Below are 14,826 nucleotides of genomic sequence, written 5' to 3' on the forward strand. Positions count from 1 at the left end.
GAGTGAGGAAAAGGATTTTAAATTTAATGGATTATTTTTTCCCCTAGATTTCTGGAGCTGGTGCAGAGAGGGTAAAACGGGAGAAATATGACCTCTTTTCTCATATAAAGCTGATACAATAAGAAGAGGCAAAGAACACATCTGTCTGAAATTTTGGTTGATAAGCAATTGAATTGGCATCTGTGAAGGCCTGAGTAGGTCTGTGTGGTATGTAACAGTACAATTAAAGTACAATTAAAATGTATTAGCTAGACCTATAGAACATTTTCTTACGCTCCCAATCTTAAAGGGATAGTTCGCCCAAAAATGAAAATGTAGTCATTAACCACTCACCCTCATGTCGATGGAAAGTCAGCTGAAGTTTTTTAGTCCACAAAACACCGCCGGGGGTTCACGGGAAAAGGGGTTGCACTTGTCAATTGAAGCAAATGGTGACTCAAACGTTTTAAAAAAATACATAATACAACCACAATATGTCTCCTTACTGCTCGTCCGAAGTAATTCAAGTGTCCTGAAACCCCGACGTGCCAAGTTTTTTTCAATAAACGTCACTTTTGCCATGTTGTAGCCAGTAGCTCCCAGCTTGGTTCACGTATGCGCACTTGCGCGAGACCAGCAAGAGCTCGCGCTATCTGCACGCCAGTAGTTACATGCTACCTGGAGGCCTCTCTTACACTCAGTGCTTTCAAATCCGACAGAGGGTTGCTGCTCGCTGCAAACCCCCGAAGATCCCTTTTCTTCCCCTTAAACTTCACCAGACTTTCTTTCGGCACGATGGTGAGTTGATAGTGACTGTATTTTAAATTTTAAGCAAATAGTCTCGTTAAAATCAAACACACCGAAGAAAATACATGATGTGAATCAGTGGCCCTGTAGAGTGACTAATTAACAGGTATGCCTGATTATGGGGTGGGGAGGGGCTGAGCTGAGTACACATTTAAATGCTGCCTCGCTAAGTTATTATAGTCCTTTTGATCCGTGTGGGGAGGGAGAACAGCTGGGAGGTTAATGATCGTCGATGGGATATAATCAGTGCTCAATATAAATTGTGGATCGCAGTGGTCTACACTAATTGACTGTTAGGTTGCAGTGCCTCCAGCAGAAGGTGCCAGCGTGCCGTGTTTTAGCAGTGTGCGTTAACGGATACCTTTGCAACCAGCGCTTCCTTTTGCGTTTGGGCTGTTCAGCAGGCGGCGCTCATGCACCAAAAACTTAATCATAAACAGACCTGCCTCTGTTTTCTGTCACGTCCTCAGACAGGGTTTATATAACTGGGTGTGCAAGAGGCGGTATCATTGAGTTACTAACTCTTGCTTGTAAAAATGTCTGGACGAGGAAAAGGTGGTAAAGGACTCGGCAAAGGGGGCGCTAAGCGTCACCGTAAGGTCCTTCGTGATAACATCCAGGGGATCACCAAACCCGCTATTCGCCGCTTGGCTCGGCGCGGCGGAGTGAAGCGTATCTCCGGTCTGATTTATGAGGAGACTCGCGGTGTGCTGAAAGTGTTTCTGGAAAATGTGATCCGTGACGCCGTCACCTACACTGAGCACGCTAAGAGGAAGACCGTGACTGCTATGGATGTGGTGTATGCTCTGAAGAGACAGGGCCGCACTCTGTACGGCTTCGGCGGTTAAACTCTCATCATTCATTACTGAAAATCAAAGGCCCTTTTAAGGGCCGCCCACATACTCTTGGGAGTACTGTAATTCTTTACATTTATTATTACATGTAGCGCTTTCCTCTTAAGTATACCATAGTCTATGATTTATAGACAACGCCATTGTTAAAATTGTTACAGGTGTCATAGATCTACGTGAGCCGAAGGAGGCAACATTAAACACTACAGATGACCTACGCAGAAAATAAGACAATCTTTTACTGGATTGCAAACTGGGGACACTAAGTGGTTCCGACATCAAAAGCTTTTAAGAGGAGAATATGAAATACGCACAACTGGCTGACAACGGGGAATATACATGTAATAATTGTGCTACTTAAACGAGTAAACGGTGTTTGCACAGGATAATTTGTATCCCGAAGTGGACACCGGAAAGTGCAGATGATCGAAAGCTGTGAATCATGACTGTGAAACTAAAGACTAAGAACAAGCAGTATTTCTTACTGTGAATTACGAAAAATTGAACAGTGCAACATTGTGCTTGTGAGCAATCACCGATGACAGTGCTACTAACAAACACTATGACTGTGAATGGTGACAGGTAGTTCTACATTTTTTAGGTGAGAGTTATACAGTCTCGTTGCTGTCAGTCTGATGGAGGACCTGTGGTTTGGCACTCATTGTTGCACTGAGAGTGCAGCTATCTAGAGGTATTTAGTTACTATATTATATATGAAAGCATCAGTACTTTGTGGATTCTGATAAATAATTGAAAATATGGAATAATAATTGATGGAAATGTTGAGGATTAAGCTAAAATATTGATTGCATGGGGACATTAAAAAGCTTCCAGCACATAAAATATATTAAGTAGTTAAAACAGGCTCTTCATTAGCTGCAACATCTACAAGTGATTAACACATAATTACATAAATAATCACGACTAACACCTTTGTATTGTAACGAAGTTAACATCTTGATGCAGACTTCACTTGTAACAGACTATTTCTAAGCTGTGGTATTGCTACTTTGACTCATAGTAAGTACAAAATTTGATCAGTTCATCCACCACAGGTCAGTTTTAACACATTTTATACAGCAACTAAATCATTAACTTGTTAAGTGCCGTTATTTGTCTTTGTTCTTGTCAAACAACAAATTGCTTTTCATTATGTCTACTGCAGTAAACTTATTTAGCGCATGTGTAGTCCCGCTAAGGAGCCAGCCAATCGTGCGCGGGCAACAGCACAGTAATATTTGCATACCGTGAATAAATAGTAACTGCTTCCCCTTCTGCCTAGTCGTCCTGTACCGTCAAAGTGCCGAGAGAGCAACATGCCAGAAGTAGTGAAAGCGCCCAAGAAGGGCTCTAAGAAAGCCGCCACGAAGACTGCCAGCAAGTCTAATAGGAAGAGGAGAAAGGGCAGGAAGGAGAGCTACGCTATTTACGTGTACAAGGTGCTGAAGCAGGTGCACCCCGACACCGGTATTTCCTCCAAGGCTATGGGCATCATGAACTCATTTGTGAGCGACATCTTCGAGCGTATCGCCGGTGAGGCCTCCCGTCTGGCTCACTACAACAAGCGCTCCACCATCACTTCCAGAGAGATCCAGACCGCCGTCCGCCTGCTGCTGCCCGGGGAGCTTGCTAAGCACGCCGTTTCTGAGGGTACCAAGGCCGTCACCAAGTACACTAGCTCCAAGTAAACCTGCTGACACATCAACAACACCAAGGCTCTTTTAAGAGCCGCCCACTTTGTCTGGAGGCGTTTCCTGAGAACTTTGAAAGTATTTTCTTACAAAGTGAAACGGGTCTAGTATAGACGTCATAAACTACCAATCACTTAAATTAGCCTACATAGTAGTGCTTGTGAGGAATTTAAAGGTCCTGCCACAACGAATATATACTACCTATGTTTAATAAGACTTACACACTTTGCTTTTGAAAACTACAGCTTACAAAGTGCTTCATAATACAAAACCATACAAAACACATTCACATAAATGCAAGTAATGTATAATATGAATATGTAAACATTCCTTTAGATTCATACATACCCACATATATGCATATATAGCTACATATGCATATACCTACATACCACATGCGCATATATACTACATATGCACTCATGTACATGCACATACACAAATGCAAACTCCTCCATATCCACTTTTACATACATATTAAACAAAATTAAACAAATTCCATGTAAAAGAGTGTAAAAGAGGGTCAGGGTGACGCCCTGCAGGAATTTAAGAACCTGTAAGTTGCTTTTTATGGACATTGTTCACAATTACAAGAACAATAAAAAGGAACGTTTTTTAGGAGTGGCGGGTGGCTCTAAGAGGAGCCTTTTTTTTTTGTGGTGTCCATTCATCTCATTGCCTGTATGTGCCTGATATCCTCCCTGCTCTTCTCAGGTGGCATTAATGACTTCAATGAAGTTTTTCTTTTAAAAAATATGAATTGCATTAGCAATTAATGCATTAGTTAGTATGGTGCTTTTGTCAGTTGGTTTCTTAGCCTTCTTGGCTTCTCACATCCACTTTTTACAGGATTAGAGATATTGTATTGGCATAATGCTACATGAAAGCCCATTAATGACGTAGTTTTAAGAAAAAAATGCATATACAATGTACAGTAAATTCTTATGGATTATGGGAGGCTATTAATTTGTCTGATTTGACATGTTGCTATGAGGTTGTGAATATACACTGTGATTCTCTCTCTATAGCCTCCTACAGGTAAAATCGGTTTTATTATGAGACATGTAGTTAGTCATATTTGACAGAAATAGGCTCTTTAAGGTTGATTTGGGTGACTTTTAGAAGAGCCTGTTTAACGTGTCATCAGGTTGATGGCAGCTCACTTTCTTGGGTACTGCCTTCTTGGCTTTGGGTTTGACAGTCTTCTTAGCGGGGGCTTTCTTGGTTACTGTAGTCCACGATCATTTGGACTATCTCATCAGATTTCATACAATTGAAACAATCCTCCAGGCTGCTGATCCAGGCCACAGCATAAAGGGTGGCTCTTGGGGTCACCCCAGTGGCCACAGGAACGTAGCGGAGGGTCTAATCGTCGAAAGGGGCCCATTGAATCTCCCTGCTCTTAAAGATCCATTCCCCATGTGCCACTGTCTCCTAATCCCCAGCGTCGGAGCACTCCGTGGAGCTGGCAGACAGACTCCAGCACTGGTACCTAGTCCTTGTTGGCTGTGTCGATGTTGGAGTCTGCAGAAAGGGTGTCAGAGTCGGTACCTGACTCCATTACAACATCGAGGACTTGCTGAACCTCCTTAGCGCTGAGGTAGGGATGCAAAGTAAAAAATAACCACTTCTTATTTACCGCCCTTTCTTCAGACCCGCTTCAGCCGCAGGTTTGTAAACAAAGTCAGATATTGTTTAGGTTTGTCTCTCTTTCATGTGCTGGTAAATGTCCCCCGTTCATGTACTTCAAAGCTTTGTAATACTTGTGTGTATGGGGCTCTGTGCAGGTGTGCATAATTTTAAAAAAGCAGAAGGATTTTGATCTTTTGTACAGAAATTACACATGAAATGGAGTGATTGAAAAACAGCGCAACTTGAAAGCTATGTGCGCTTTTTCGCAAAAGGGCACAAGGTCATTTTACGCACACAGCATACACAAACACACACGTGCACACACAGACTCATACACCCACATCCACATAAACAAACTGCCTCAGAGCCTTGGTAAAGAGGGGAGCAGGGAATAGTAAGACATGGTCATCTAGTGGAAAAAAACACGTAAAGGGGTTAAAAAAAATGGCTGGGTGAAAAAGCCACAGCTTTCTAATGAAGCTCAGACATCAGAAAATGCATGATCTATGTCTGATTGGCTTATGGATCAAAAACTGTAGTTTGAATGTGTGTCAATGAGCATTTTTACTCACTCGGAGAAGGGTGCTAGTGTAGTAATTTTCCATTGTTTACAATGAGCTGATTTTAGTGACTGGGTCAGACTTTTAGGAAAAAAAATAAAAATAAATGAACAGCTTGTGAAAACTCGGCTAATATAAATTGTGGAAAAATAATATAAACTTTAATAACACGAAATGCAAAGTGTGCACATTATACTCACTCCAATATGCAACTCGAAAGAGAGACACGCTGCTCTTCAACTTTGGGACCGGCTGTCACATGGTGACGCTGCTTCAGACCTCCAGCTCCTGATTGGTAGGGATGGCAATTTTGAACTGTTTTGTCACCTCCGGTTTCGGGACATAGCTCGAGACTAGTGCACTAGAATACAGCACAAAAAAAAAGTCTCCGTTAATGAATGAAACCACCAGAATGTTCTATAAACTAACTTCAGCACAGCATAAGACCAATGTCATTAAGTTACATAGCTAATAATGATATGAAATAGTCGCCATATCCTACAAGAACTAAATCGCAGTTTGATTTGATTTACATGATACCTGTTGAGGTAGGCTTTTGGGCTGGGGAAAAGTAGGCTTTCAACAACAACAACAACAACAACAACAACAACAACAACAACAACAACAACAATTATAATACATGGGTGCAATGCAAGCTTGAAAACGTTTCAAAGCAATGGTTTAAAAGTATCGAAATCTTGCCATCTCTACTGATTGGTGAGCGGGTCCTCTTGGAGCTTAGCACCGCCCCAAGCTCTGTTGCTTATTGGCCACAAATCCTTTCAAAAAGTCCACCGAAACTCCGAGTGACCCTCCCTCTGCTGCTCTGCTGGAGCCCCTGTTCTGCTTTGACTGGCAGAAACCGCCCAGCACTTTTTGGGTATATAGAGGAGAGGAGGGTTTCTGCCGCTGGAAACATATTCTCTCAGGGTGTCAACTCTAGAAAGTCTTCTAGAATGAGTGGTTGCGGTAAAACCGGTGGCAAAGCCAGAGCGAAGACCCGCTCCTCCCGTGCTGGGCTTCAGTTCCCAGTCGGTCGAGTTCAAAGGCTGCTGCGCAAAGGAAATTACGCGGAGCGTGTCGGCGCCGGCGCCCCCGTCTACCTGGCGGCTGTGCTGGAGTACCTGACCGCTGAGATCCTCGAGCTGGCCGGAACGCTGCCCGCACTCACGAGGAAAATTAATTGACCATATAACTCCATAGACGACCCCATAGTTTGTCAGTAACAATAGCTTAATCGGTTAACTTCAGTCGACAGTATCACTGTTTGATCTTTGTTGGCACCAGAAGTTGAAACACAACATCAGTTCTCACCCACATCTGATAATCTATTGATATTTGAACACATAGTTACCTTTATGCTTCTGATCACCTTCACTGATGTGAACAAATTAAATACACTTAGAAGTGAAATTAAACAAACCCTTAACAGCCCATCTGTGTAAAAGTTCAAAACACACTCACCCCTGCAATAGAAAATTAACTGCAACCTCAAACTAATTTACCCATCTATTCATTAATCAATATAATCTATTAATGATTGGGCCAGTCTCTATAATACTGCATAATTCTTTAAATAAGACAAAACACTGTTGACAAGACATTGTTTCAATTTGATTAAAAATATAAATACAAAAAGAAATAATTTAAATGTAATAATATTCTCGACCAGATGAAAGGTAGAGTGAAAGATGTCTTTACAACTGAATGCAGTGAACTGACTCAATACGTACTCTTGTTTTGTGATTGCTCAAAATGTGTCCCGCCTTTTGTCAAAGCACACACACACACACACACACACACACACACACACACACACACACACACACACACTTTTCCACCCTCCAGATATACTATACTATACTATATGTAACAAGGTCACTCAGGCTAGTATGCTAGTTTTTCCAATAATTATTGATAGCCTGTTGTTAATGTCACAACCACGAGGTGTCAACACTGTTTATTTTTTGTATAGAAAAGATTATTTTAAATTATGACATAAATTTAGACATTTTAATTAGAGGCCAGAGGTAGTTAGCAACAGAGGGAAAACAAGGTGGCTAATGTTTACAACTCATGCATATCATGTAAAAATGTTGTTTTTTGTCACCACTGTCAGAGGTTTTCTGACTGTGGTGAGAAAAACCTCCAAATCAGTAATATGGCTTGTAATGTTTCATTAACCTATGAGCTCCAACTGTGTGTGGTGCAATGTCCCTTCTGTTTGTTGTAACAAACAGAAGGACCTTTATTCCTTCATTCATTATAGATGCACATAGTTGGAATATTGTATGTTTACAATATTAGACATAATTTCACCTCAGTGTAATAAACAAAATGTGAATAGTATGTTCCATCTTGTTAATCTAGTTACAATGTGTCAACACGCCCAGACTGCAACAACTGGAACCCCACTTTTTTGCTCAACTAAAACAAAGTTGCAACCTGCTCAGGGGTTAAAAGTGCAGCAGTTTACATTCAAGAGCTGCTGTGTTACTCTAATACTTTTTGCAGGATGTTCAAATGTAAATTTCAGTGAGTCCTTAATTTCAACCCCAGCAGAATACACACAGCAACTGTCCTGTGAGAAGTTCTCTAATATTTAGAAATTATATCAGTAAAACAGTGTAAAATTCAAAGCCCCCAAGCTTCCCCAGACAGGTGACATGTATTTGTCAGTGTGTTTGATCATTGATAGTTGTACTATTGAAAAATTAAAACTATTCCTCAGTAAGACAGGCCCATCAGCTTTGGAACAACCTGCCTGAGAAGATAAGGCTATTTTTTGTTTTTATTTTACTTATTTTATCATTGTTTTTTTAAATCTCCTTTTATTTGGGGTTTTATTACTTTTGTTGTTTTGGTCTTTTATATGGTGTTATTTTACAATGAGATTTTGCATTATGTATCTTGTATTAATTGCCCTCTTGTTGTAATTTTAACTTTACCCCAATTTTGTTTTGACTTGCATTCAGTAGGACTGTCTTGCTTTCTGTGGTTGTATTGCCTTAAGTATCCCATTTCTTCTTCCACTTTGACTGTCAAATCACCGTAAGTGTGATAAATAAATAAAGTTATTATTCTTCTTCTTCTTCTTATTCTTCTTATTATTATTATTATTTATATATAGGCATCATGACAGCTGAGATGAAGCTGTGGTGATGTTCACAATCACAGCAGCTCACACAAAAGTATGCCTATGGCTTTCAGGCACACCACTGGTTACTAAGCACGTAGCCCACTTAGCCCACTGCACTGTCCAACAGGTTACATTTATTTTGTCAGTGTGTTTGATCATTAAAAGTGTAACTATTAACTTTTTTTATATCAAAAGTTTTCCTCAGCAGGGGACATGTTCACAGTGACAGCAGCTCTGACTGAAGTCTGGCTTAACTGCAGCAGGAGCCTCGGCCATCATCAGTGTGTTTGCTGCGGCCAGAAAAAACTCACTTTACTACAAACTCGTCAACAGCAGATGGTTGTTTTTAAGTCGAGTCCCCGTACAAACATGTGGAGTAGCTGGAAAACGGTTCTTACCGGAGTTGTTTTGCTTTTAAAAACCCATTTTAGGAGAGAAATGAGAGGGAAAAGCCGCTGAACAGTGCTGATGACGGCGGTGAATCGATGAGGTTTGGAGGCTCCACGGACAAAAAGCAGAGCGCATCAGAGCTCTACATGACTTGAATATGAAGAGACACAAGTCCGCTATCGGCTCCTTCACTGTCAGCCCGCAGCACCTCTCACACATGCAGTTTTTTCGTCTTTTATAAGTGCAGAGAAAACACAAGTGCTCCAGCTTTGACACTGCACAGAGGAGTCACAGGCTGGGTTGAGTCTCCACGGTTCTCATGGTGTGTTTAAGACCAGCTTTGAGCTGTCAGTACTGTATCAGTCAACTCTGATTCTCATTTCCTAAAGACGAATAACAACTCAACAGAAAATGGCAGAAGCAGCACCAGCTCCAGCCGCGCCGGCCAAAGCAGCCAAGAAGAAGACCTCCGCACCGAAGAAGGCCAGTCCCAGCTGCCAGGAGCTTCTCCTTAAGGCTGTTGCCGCTTCCAATGAGCGAGGCGGCGTTTCTCTGGCTGCCCTCAAAAAAATGCTGGCTGGCGGAGGCTACGATATTGAGAAGAACAAGGCCCGCGTCAAGACTGCCATCAAGGCACTTGTGGCAAAGGGGGCCCTAGTTCAGACCAAGGGGAGCGGGGCTTCTGGCTCTTTCAAGATAAACAAGAAGGTCGCACCTCCTAAGGCTAAGAAGCCCGTCAAGAAAGCCGCTTCAAAAGCCAAGAAGCCCGCAGCAGTCAGAAAACCCAAAGTAGCGGTAGTCAAGAAGCCAGTAGTCGCAAAGAAATCTCCCAAGAAGGTCAAGGGCCCGGCAACGCCCAAGAAATCAACTAAGAGTCCCAAGAAGGCAGGTAAGGCCCGAAAAAGGCTACCAAGAGTCCGAAGAAGGTCAAACAGCCTGCAGCCAAGAAAGCTCCCATCAAGAAGACCGTGAAGCCTAAAGCCAAAAAGACAGCACCTAAGAAGAAGTGAGCTGCCATCAGTCTGATGATCAGATATTTAAACAAAAGGCTCTTCTAAGAGCCACCCAAATCCTCCCAAAAGAGCTCATTCCTCTTATAGTCTTTATGAAAGAATATGGTGTGATTCCTAACTAAATGTGCAGTTAATTTAAGGAGCAACATTTTCAAACGGGTATCACAAGCAGTCATCTATGTAATGCTCCAAATGTACAGTATTATTTAATTTTTAATGGTCATTTTCCATAACTTGCTCATTGATATTTTTTATTGTTGATGTACATTATTACATCACACACAACCTACTTTTTACCAAATCTACTACTAGTTACATATATTGTAGCAGAAAGTATGTAGTTTTATATTTTACACAGCTTCCATATTTATATTTTTTTACACATATAAGGAGTAATTGTTTTTGTATTGTTAGTGCAATTATATTCTCATATTCTTTATTCTTGTATATACTTTGTATTTGCTGGTAACTGATGTTTCACATGTAGAGAATAAAGTTATTGCTACTTTCTAACTCCTGTCCCTAGTTTGGGTTTTAATAAAGGAAAAAATATCAAGCTACATACATACAATTGCATGCACACACAGTAACAGTTATAGTTTTTTTTTTTTTTTAAAGACACAAACATATCAAAGTTACATACTATTACAACACTCATCTATAGGACATCATAAAATAGTTGAAAAATGCCCACATCTCTGATTTTGCTTCAGCCAACCTTTAACACCAATTTGTCAGAAATCTTAAAATCTTGTGTTAATTTTTTTTTTTTTTTTTTTTTTTTGGTTGGTGTTCTTGGTTTTGGAGCCTTTTATAGAAGAAGCTGACTGCCCCAAGGAGGTCTAGGATGTGAGATTTTACAATTTGTGCTGGTAGGTGAGTGATTTATCTACTGTAGGAAACAGACTGAAAAGTGATCTAGTGACTGAACCGAACCACAATTTCCCTCCCAAAGTATTCCTGATTCTGATATAGCAACTAAACCAATACTTTGTGATCTGTTTGTTATTTGTCCTTACGCTCTGTTCTTTTCAGTCATTAGATCACTTTTCAGTCTGTTTCCTACAGTAAATAAATCACTCACAGCAACAAGTCACTTGTTCAGCGCCTGCGCAGTCCTCTCAGGAGACAACCAATCGTGTGCGAGCAACAGCACAGTAATATTTGCATACAGTGAATACAAATAGATGCTTCTCTCATTGCGAGTCATGCCTTTTCGACAAAACTAGCAGAAGAAACACCATGCCTGACCCAGTGAAAGCGCCTAAGAAGGGCTCCAAGAAAGCCGTCACGAAGACTACCGGCAAGACCAATAGGAAGAGGAGAAAGGGCAGGAAGGAGAGCTACGCTATTTACGTGTACAAGGTGCTGAAGCAGGTGCACCCCGACACCGGTATTTCCTCCAAGGCGATGGGCATCATGAACTCCTTTGTGGGCGATATCTTCGAGCGTATCGCCGGTGAGGCCTCCCGTCTGGCTCACTACAACAAGCGCTCCACCATCACTTCCAGAGAGATCCAGACCGCCGTCCGCCTGCTGCTGCCCGGGGAGCTTGCTAAGCACGCCGTTTCTGAGGGTACCAAGGCCGTCACCAAGTACACTAGCTCCAAGTAAATCTGCTGACACATCAACAACACTAAGGCTCTTTTAAGAGCCGCCCATATTTTAACTAAAGACATTTCCTGTTTAACAAAACTGAAAAATATGACATGGTTACAAAATACTGAGTTTGTAATTGGTTAAAAATTTTGGTTCTGAAATGTATGTTACCATTTACACATTTATAGGTTGTATGCTGTTATTCATTGTTATTTTAATAAACAGAAGAATAAAAAGAAAAGGTAAGTCTTTCCAATAAAGTATGAAATGACTAAAATGGCATCATTCCCTCCTTACATCAAAGGCGTTTTAACATATATAATAACAAGTATATTACTTTTATTTATTACCTGCTTTAATGTTCTACATCATTTTGAAGTCTTTGATTTAGGTTTTTGGTGTTATGTTTGTTTTTGATTCCTTCTATAGTTAAGTCCAATACTACTTTTTCACAATTTTGCTTTGTATATTGTCAGACTTTGTAATATTCCTACACAAGCCCTAAAAGGACATCTTTCTATACATGCTATTTGCCCTTTTCTCATAACATTTGTTTACCCAAGTTCACGACTTACTGTTATCACGAGATTATGACGCTCATTTTTTCGCGATAACTTATTTTTCTCGTTATCTCAGGAAAACCCAACTTTTGTAGTATTCTAACCTTTCAATCTTTTCAATAAAATTTAGGGGGAGCCATTATCATTCATGGTGTACATCATGCTGAATGAGAAAGTACACAGTCTTTTTTTGTCATTAGAGTAAATGGTAAAAATACTGCATAATGACCAGTGACAAAGTATTGCAGTGTCAGGAATGCTGTCAAACCCAGGAAGAGTAACTGCTGCTTCAGTAACAGCAACTAGGAATCCCAAGTATACTCCCAACTCCGATTAATTCAAAATCATGTTAACCCATTAATGCCTTAGACTATATTAAGTACTTTAAGGAAAAGTACCACTAATGTTTTTTTCTGTTAGAGTTGGAAATTGTCCAGACATGTGGTATTACATAGTAAAATCAAAATTTCAATAATTTATAATGCCTCAATTGATAAAGTTGAAAGACACACATGCACACAAAAATAAATAAAGAAAAAAGTTTTTCTAAAAGCGATGGTACCATAAGTGAAACAAGTCCTGGTAGTTTTTGAGAAAGTCATTTGTGTAACACACTATTTTTTTGTCACCAAGGGTTACACATTTTTTCACTTTGGCTGTAAATCTTGCTCAAACTAGGTTTTCCAATGATCACATAGTAAAAAAAAAAAATTTAAACATGCACTTAACCAGACAGAATGAAGAATACGTTTTCCAACAGGCTTTTAGGAGGAAATCATGGGTAGCTTTTGACCTGTGCACCTGTCAGACAGTTAAACACAAAATGAAACCCAAAGTCAGAGATTTGCCTATTGGTCATTAGTCTTGCAGGTGTACGAAACATATCTAGTTTGTAGCAGTACTGTTGGTTTCTCAGTTTCAACAGGAGGTACATGGGGAGAAGTGCTGTAAGATACTGCACATATGACAAATGTTCATAGAATTCAGATTCAATCTTGGTGGTAATTGATATGTTACCATAGGTTGACATTCAGAAGGCTGAGATTTTCATTGAACCCTCCGGGCTGTAACTTACAGTTTTAACATTTGATATGGAAGGCTATATATTGTGTGCAGTTACAAGATCAAACACCTTCTTTCACGCCATCGATAATTAGAAACATATATGAAACACTGAAGGTGATATCAGATTTAGTGTGTGGCTCTAAAAGGATTACTTAATAACTTTTCTGTTATTAACAAAGTCAATAACAAGTTATAGACCTACTATATTCAATTATATGGTCAATTTTCCCCATGAGTGCGGTAGATGCACATTAGAAACACTGCTCTTTATGAGATGAGGTGTGTGGCTCTTAAAAGAGCCTTTCAGGGGTTTTTATCAGCAGAGATGACGTATCTTGGTTTACTTCTTGGCGGGCTTCTCGGTCTTCTTGGGCAGCAGGACAGCCTGGATGTTGGGCAGCACGCCGCCCTGAGCGATGGTGACTCCTCCCAACAGCTTGTTGAGCTCCTCGTCGTTGCGGACAGCCAGCTGCAAGTGACGAGGGATGATACGGGTCTTCTTGTTGTCGCGGGCAGCGTTTCCGGCCAGCTCGAGGATCTCAGCGGTCAGGTACTCCAGCACAGCCGCCAGGTAGACGGGGGCGCCGGCGCCGACACGCTCCGCATAATTTCCTTTGCGCAGCAGCCTGTGAACTCGACCGACTGGGAACTGAAGCCCAGCACGGGAGGAGCGGGTCTTGGCCTTAGCTCTGGCCTTGCCAGTGGTTTTACCGCGACCACTCATTCTGTAATACTTCCTAAAGTTGATACTCAGAAAATATGTGCCTGTGGGGTCAGAAACCCTCCTCTATATACTCAGAGAGTGCGGGGCGGTTCCTATCAGAGCTGAACAGAGGCTCCAGCAGAGGGAGGGGCACTCTTGACTTTCGGCGGACTTTTTGAAAGGATTTGTGGCCAATAAGCAGCGGAGATTGGGGCGGGGGTCTCTCCTCTAGGCGGTCCTGAGCTCCAGAGGAGCCGCTCACCAATCAGGAGCCGGAGGTCTGAAGCAGCGTCACCATGTGACAGCCGGTCCCACAGTTTAAGAGCAGCGTGGCTGCTCCGCGAGCAGCATACTTCTCCTGTGATAAGAGAATTAAGAAACCATGGCAAGAACCAAGCAGACCGCTCGCAAATCTACCGGAGGCAAGGCACCAAGGAAGCAGTTGGCTACCAAGGCTGCCCGAAAGAGCGCCCCGGCCACCGGCGGCGTGAAGAAGCCTCACCGTTATAGGCCTGGTACTGTGGCCCTGAGAGAGATCCGTCGTTATCAGAAATCCACCGAGCTGCTGATCCGCAAGCTGCCTTTCCAGCGCCTGGTCAGAGAGATCGCTCAGGATTTCAAGACCGACTTGCGCTTCCAGAGCTCCGCTGTCATGGCTCTCCAGGAGGCCAGCGAGGCTTACCTGGTCGGCCTGTTTGAGGACACCAATCTGTGCGCCATCCACGCCAAAAGAGTCACCATCATGCCCAAAGACATCCAGCTGGCCCGCCGCATCCGCGGAGAGAGAGCTTAAACTGTCTTCTGCTCCACAAACCGCAACGGCTCTTTTAAGAGCCA

General features: G+C 41.8%; 5 protein-coding genes and 1 pseudogene across 5 annotated transcripts; 5 read left to right on the forward strand and 1 right to left on the reverse strand.

Moving 5' to 3' along the window:
* The first annotated feature begins 1,322 nt into the window (after window positions 1-1,322).
* On the forward strand, window positions 1,323-2,141 carry LOC121949906 (histone H4). Its single transcript, XM_042495744.1, has one exon. It carries the CDS (start codon window positions 1,323-1,325, stop codon window positions 1,632-1,634), a length of 312 nt encoding a protein of 103 aa, XP_042351678.1. The 3' UTR covers window positions 1,635-2,141.
* An 805-nt stretch (window positions 2,142-2,946) lies between these two features.
* On the forward strand, window positions 2,947-3,708 carry LOC121949905 (histone H2B 1/2-like). The gene has a single exon (XM_042495743.1). The coding sequence runs from the start codon at window positions 2,954-2,956 to the stop codon at window positions 3,323-3,325; it is 372 nt and encodes a 123-aa protein (XP_042351677.1). The 5' UTR covers window positions 2,947-2,953; the 3' UTR covers window positions 3,326-3,708.
* A 5,719-nt stretch (window positions 3,709-9,427) lies between these two features.
* On the forward strand, window positions 9,428-10,395 carry LOC121949818 (annotated as a pseudogene).
* Window positions 10,396-11,288: 893 nt separating this feature from the next.
* On the forward strand, window positions 11,289-11,786 carry LOC121949821 (histone H2B 1/2-like). The gene has a single exon (XM_042495602.1). The coding sequence runs from the start codon at window positions 11,305-11,307 to the stop codon at window positions 11,674-11,676; it is 372 nt and encodes a 123-aa protein (XP_042351536.1). The 5' UTR covers window positions 11,289-11,304; the 3' UTR covers window positions 11,677-11,786.
* A 1,635-nt stretch (window positions 11,787-13,421) lies between these two features.
* Window positions 13,422-14,010, reverse strand: LOC121949820 (histone H2A-like). The gene has a single exon (XM_042495601.1). The coding sequence runs from the start codon at window positions 14,008-14,010 to the stop codon at window positions 13,627-13,629; it is 384 nt and encodes a 127-aa protein (XP_042351535.1). The 3' UTR covers window positions 13,422-13,626.
* Window positions 14,011-14,186: 176 nt separating this feature from the next.
* Window positions 14,187-14,826, forward strand: LOC121949819 (histone H3). The gene has a single exon (XM_042495600.1). It carries the CDS (start codon window positions 14,372-14,374, stop codon window positions 14,780-14,782), a length of 411 nt encoding a protein of 136 aa, XP_042351534.1. The 5' UTR covers window positions 14,187-14,371; the 3' UTR covers window positions 14,783-14,826.

This window comes from Plectropomus leopardus, chromosome 11, assembly GCF_008729295.1.
Source record: "Plectropomus leopardus isolate mb chromosome 11, YSFRI_Pleo_2.0, whole genome shotgun sequence".
Taxonomy (NCBI): domain Eukaryota; kingdom Metazoa; phylum Chordata; class Actinopteri; order Perciformes; family Serranidae; genus Plectropomus; species Plectropomus leopardus.

What these genes read in the sequence shown, in the direction of transcription:
- LOC121949821 (XM_042495602.1), top strand. Translation starts at nt 11,305, where the DNA reads ATGCCTGACCCAGTGAAAGCGCCTAAGAAGGGCTCCAAGAAAGCCGTC.
- LOC121949820 (XM_042495601.1), bottom strand. Translation starts at nt 14,010, where the DNA reads ATGAGTGGTCGCGGTAAAACCACTGGCAAGGCCAGAGCTAAGGCCAAG.
- LOC121949906 (XM_042495744.1), top strand. Translation starts at nt 1,323, where the DNA reads ATGTCTGGACGAGGAAAAGGTGGTAAAGGACTCGGCAAAGGGGGCGCT.
- LOC121949905 (XM_042495743.1), top strand. Translation starts at nt 2,954, where the DNA reads ATGCCAGAAGTAGTGAAAGCGCCCAAGAAGGGCTCTAAGAAAGCCGCC.
- LOC121949819 (XM_042495600.1), top strand. Translation starts at nt 14,372, where the DNA reads ATGGCAAGAACCAAGCAGACCGCTCGCAAATCTACCGGAGGCAAGGCA.